At 43.0% G+C, this 5,864-nt stretch overlaps 1 protein-coding gene across 1 annotated transcript in view; it reads left to right on the top strand.

Moving 5' to 3' along the window:
- Positions 1–448: 448 nt before the first annotated feature.
- The window catches only part of SARC_04820 (hypothetical protein), a gene marked incomplete at its 5' end in the record, with an annotated part of 7,623 nt that continues 2,207 nt past the window's right edge, over positions 449–5,864 (top strand). Inside the window, 7 exons of the mRNA XM_014301327.1 lie at positions 449–646; positions 1,447–1,552; positions 2,525–2,689; positions 3,086–3,159; positions 3,877–3,962; positions 4,845–4,998; positions 5,367–5,510. Coding sequence (XP_014156802.1) covers positions 449–646; positions 1,447–1,552; positions 2,525–2,689; positions 3,086–3,159; positions 3,877–3,962; positions 4,845–4,998; positions 5,367–5,510 — 927 coding nt within the window. The remainder of the gene's footprint in view (positions 647–1,446; positions 1,553–2,524; positions 2,690–3,085; positions 3,160–3,876; positions 3,963–4,844; positions 4,999–5,366; positions 5,511–5,864) is intronic.

Raw genomic sequence — 5,864 nt, 5'->3', positions numbered from 1 at the left:
TATATATATATATATACTATACTATATATATATATATATATATACTATATATATATATATGTATATATATATACATACTACTATATATATATATGTGTGTGTGTGTGTGTGTGCGTGTGTGTGTGTGCGTATATATATAAGTGTATATATATATAGATATATGTATATGTAAATGTATGTATATATATATGTGTATATATGTATATATATATATATATATGTATGTATGTACATGTATATATATATATATATATATATGTATGTACATGTATATATACATACATATATATATATGTGTGTGTTTGTGAGAGTGTATACCTCACGCTAATTTACATCTATGTATACCCATATACTGGTCCTACTCTCTCTTTCTCTCTCCTGACTCCCATCCTCTGCACTCTCCCAGGCCATCACACTCGCCATAGGTGACGGTGCAAACGACGTGAGCATGATCCAAAACGCACACATAGGCATAGGTATCAGTGGTCTCGAGGGACGACAGGCTGTGTTGGCGAGTGACTTCAGCATTGCGCAGTTCCGCTTCTTGGAACGGCTGTTGCTGGTGCACGGCAGATGGTCGTACCTGCGCATGTCGCGGTTTCTGAGTTACTTCTTCTACAAGAACTTTGCGTTCACGCTGTGCCAGGTGTGGGTCTGTCCCTGGAGGGCTGAGTGTGTGTCTGTGTCTGCATAAACGTTTGTGTATATGTAAGAGTTTGTGTGCGTTTCCATATATATGTGCATGTGTATCGTAACTGCGCATGTCACAAACACTCAGTTACTTATCCCACAAGCACTTTGTACTCACCTTGTGTCAGGTTTGTATCTGTCCCTTTGTATCTTGTGTATGTGTATCGTATTTGCGCATGTCACAAACACTCAGTTACTTCCCCCACAAGCACTTTGTTCTCACCTTGTGTCAGGTTTGTATCTGTCCCTTTGTATCTTGTGTATGTGTATCGTATTTGCGCATGTCACAAACACTCAGTTACTTCCCCCACAAGCACTTTGTACTCACCTTGTGTCAGGTTTGTATCTGTCCCTTTGTATCTGTCCCTGGATGTTTAGTTGGTTATCTGTTTGTGTCTATGTGATATGTTTTCGTTTGTGTGAGTGTCTTTGTGTGCTTCCGTTGGTATGCGTGGCTGCCTACTGGGAGCATTCGCTACCAGGGCGTATGGAGAGATAATTTGTATTTATGTATGTATGTATGTACGTATGTACATGTGCTCGGACATAGCTGTGTACATACGTTGTGTGTGCACCTAGTATAGCCCTGAGCCCGAAATACACTGTTAGACATCACCAGCCGCAACTAGAGCTAATCAGACGAACACGTGCACACACCAACACGCACACACATGTATACCTCATACAGACATCCGTACATGTACTCGGCATGTCTCCTGATATCCATATCCATATCACTACACTTGCTTTGCGTAGTTCTGGTACGCCATCTTCTCCGGGTGGAGTGGCCAGACCATCTTCGACGCGACGTTTGTGACCATGTACAATGTCATCTTCACATCGTTGCCGATCATCGCTGCAGGTGAGGGTGCTCGAGCGTGTCAGCGGTTATTAGAGTTGTTATATGCCACGTGTTTATCTGTACTCGTGCGGTTGGTTGGGACTGTCCTATTTATATATGTTTATCTGTTCCCATGCGGTTGGTTGGGACTGTTCTAAATATATATGCTTATCTGTTCCCATGCGGTTGGTTGGGACTGTTCTATTTATATATGTTTATCTGTTCCCATGCGGTTGGTCGGTACTGTTATATATATATATATATATATGCTTATCTGTTCCCATGCGATTGGTTGGGACTGTTCTAAATATATATGTTTATCTGTTCCCATGCGGTTAGTTGAGACTGTTCTGATTAAATAGGTTGACGCCAGGGCTGTGTGGCCAAAGCGCATGTTCGATCTGTTTATACAAAGACCAAATTACCAATGCATATTACATCTGTATATACAAAGACCACTATAACAATGCATTTTTGATCTGTTTATACTTCCTCACCCTTGGTTCCTGGTAAGGTGTGCGAGTGTCCGTGTGATGTGTGATGTGTGTGCGTGCACATGTCATATTTTAGTGATTTCTATAGAGTGTGCAAACAGGAAGTGCTACCAGTTACGGACAAATACGGATACGAAGACGTGTACACATGAACGGTTGGAACCTGCAGGCGCATTTTGTATTTATGTAGTGGTGCGGTTAAATCATGACCTGAACAGCCCACTTCATAAACAGTCACAAGATTGTGTGCGTTTACGGCGTTAACTTGAATATGGTTGTACCAACAATCCTTTGGCACAAAAAAAGATATTAAGCGGAAATGAAGCACAGCCTATATGTACACTACTTTGAACACTGGTACACACGGGCCAGCATACATCGAACCCCCTTAATGAGCAGAATCACTGTCCATCACAATATAGGGACATGCAAGCGACATTGAAATTCTAATATATACTAAATCTGGAAAGCGAACATGTCCGTTTTTTTATAACTTCAGGACTGTTTGAGCAGGATGTCACCGACCGGGTATCCCAACTGTACCCACATATGTACCAAGTGGGCCAGAAGGACTTGTTGTTTAACACCAAAATCTTCAGCTTCTCGTTGGTATTGGGTGTTTACCACTCATTTGTGTGTTTCTTCTTCGCCTGGGCGGCGACAGGTATGTGGACTCTTTAACTCTGCCTTTGTCTTCTAGTGCATGCGAGCAGATCTATGTACGTATTATATTTCTATATATATATATATATTGTGGGTGTCTGTGTGTGTGTGTGGAAAACCAATGCTGTGCCTGCACATTCAAACCCCTTGCAATGGCTTGTCTCGATTTTTCCTTCACGTTTTCTTTTTTGTGTCATTCTCTATTCAATGAGCACCCCTCGACCTATTTGTACGCCGTTTACCGGCTCCTTGAATCGGAGTTGTTCAGCACGCATTACCAACCACCCAACAACCTTTGTTACTTACCCCAGTGTAAATATAGATCAATATTCGCTACCCAATCCAGGCACCGACTAATGAGCACCTTCTCTCTTATCTCACACAATAAACCATGCAGGCGATAACATCCTGTCAGACGGACACACCTATGGCTACCAGTGGCTGGGTGTCATGATTTCCGGCGCAGTTGTGGTAAGCTTCTCCTCCTGTCCTTGACATAGAGATTAGAGTTTAGAGTTTAGGGTTCAAGGTTTATCCTATCAGGCGGACACGTCTATGACTGCCAATGACTGGGTGTCATGATTTCTGGCGCAGTTGTGGTATGCTTCTCCTCGTGTCCTTGACATAGAGATTAGGGTTTTAGGGTTTAGGGTTTAGGGTTCAAGGTTTATCCTATCAGACGGACACGTCTATGGCTGCCAATGACTGGGTGTCATGATTCCCAGTGCAGTTTCGGTTAGCTTCTCATCCCGTCTCGAACATGGGTTTGGGGCTTGCAGTCGCATGGCAGAACCCTGGATCCCAAGTACATGTAAGAATGGGCAAAGTTACATATGTGTATGTTCAGCGTCTTGGGAAGCGTGTGCATGTTCATGTCTGTGAAGATCGCAAATAGTTTAGTTCCATCCTTTCGGCGTGTGAGCCTGATAGCTCGTACCAGTTGATTCCTACCATGTATGGTTTTTGAGGTTTAGGGTTTAGTGTGTATACCATTTAAGTAACAAATTACTTAACCCATACAACACCTACCACACCCCACCTCCTACTGAGATATACCCGAAGGTATCTATCTGTCCACTGATAGGCCATTAAATGCAAACCCTCCTTTCAAGATAAAATACACCCAAATATGATCCACACGCGGCACTAACCATAACCCCTGACGCCCCTGATGCCTTATCTTCGCAGGTAGTGGTGAATCTGCAGATCGCCGTAGACCTGTATCGGTGGACCATCATCAACCACGTGTTTGTCTGGCTCAGTATCATCAGCTGGTATGGCATTCGCAGGAACGGCTTGTTATACCTCAAAGAGACGTTAGTAAGAATACGTATAGTGCTTCAGTCTGGTTATTTGGTTTTGGACCGGCGCTGTCCCCGATTCCTCGTTTGATGGATATGAATGTGATACCTTACGCCTTAAGACCTACTCGACAGTGTCTAAATGGTCACGATATCCTAAAGTGTCCCTGGTACTCGTTAATTGTCTACTACTATCATACCGCTACATTTTAGACCCACCCAGTTGTTCCGTTTACCATCCGACCTCCACGTCGATGCTGTTCTCCAAGTACAAATCAGAAATGCGTTTGTAGGAATGTTTATCACTTGCGTTGCACCGTCCACTGTTGATAAGGGAACATTCTTAATGGCTCGATGTCTAATTACTTTTATACTCGCACCTCTGGGTAACTGTTCCTGTCACGGGTTGCCTGCTCTATCCTAATCAGGGGGGTGTTTACTTTGTCCCATGGTTCTATACCCACCCTCATCCACGTGATATGGTTCACAATAACACGCCATGCACGCAGCTCTGTACTGCGTACCTATACTTATATATATATATATATATATATAGCATGTGTCCATACTTTCCTCTGAGTGATGCTCATCCCTTAACTTCTGCTATACATCATGTACGCCTACTTTGGTATATATATATATATATATATATATATAGGTTGTTCTTGTACTGTTCCTGCACGTGTTTCCAATACGCCACGCCCTTTTTCCCCGCGTGGGCTGGTGCACCATCGCTCATGCTCTCTGCCATGAGTCTGTACATAGCTCTCTCCCATGTGTGTGTACTTCTGCTGTGTGTCACGTGTTCACCCGTTGGTGTGTACCAAATGTTCATACGTTGCTTCGTTTACGCAGGTGGATATTCACCTGGTTCCAGTATTCCATGCCTGCCCTGGTTTACATGGTTGGGTTCTACGGCGTGAACTTCAACTCGCAGGGCGAATGGCTGTGGTGGTGGACTGTGCTGCTGTCAGTGGTCGTGTGCATCCTACCGGTTCATCTATACAAGGTATGTACATGTAAGCACATCTCCGTATATACACGCATGTGTTTATTACTTATACAAGGTATGTACATGTACGCCCATCTCCGTACACGCATGTATTTGATACCTATACAAGGTATGTACATGTACGTACATCTCTGTAAGTACACGCATGTATTTGGTACCTATACAAGGTATGTACATGTACGTACATCTCCGTATATACACTCATGTGTTTGAAGTTCTTCTCTTCAGAGTGTGTGTGTTACCTGGCCACTATACCTACCATTGACTGTCAGTGCGTGTTTGCCCGCGACAAAGAATGCGATTCTCTTATTGGACAAAAGACCGTCACTTATCTCACATGGCATGCTCGATGGTCCTCTCCACAGTACATCCGGGTGTACTTCTACCCGACGCCTGTGGATATTGTGCGTGAGATTACCTACCTGTCCAGAGCGGCACGAGAGGGCCAGGGTATCTTGGCTGACAACCGGGGTGGCAGTGTGCAAGACATTCATTTCCAAGGAAGCACGGTATGTGTGTGGGTGTATGTGAATTTGCATGTGTGTGTATATGTATCTGTGGGGGTGCATGAGTATGTGTAGGTAAATGTGTGTGGTTGTGTGTGCATATGTATGAATATGTGTATGTGCTTGTGTGTGGCTGTGTATGCATATGTGTGATTATGTGTATGTGCTGGTGTATGGTTATGTATACATATATATATGTATGTATATATATATGTCTGTGTGTGTATGTGCGTGTGCGTGTCTGTGTGTGTGTGTGTGTAATGTATATGTATATGTGTATGCGTATATATGTATAATTTTGTATGTGTATATATGCGTATATTTATATATATATATATGTAATTTTTTAATATATAT

This window comes from Sphaeroforma arctica (assembly GCF_001186125.1).
Source record: "Sphaeroforma arctica JP610 unplaced genomic scaffold supercont1.285, whole genome shotgun sequence".
Classification (NCBI taxonomy): Eukaryota; class Ichthyosporea; order Ichthyophonida; genus Sphaeroforma; species Sphaeroforma arctica.
This window is presented reverse-complemented; position numbering and strand designations above follow the sequence as displayed.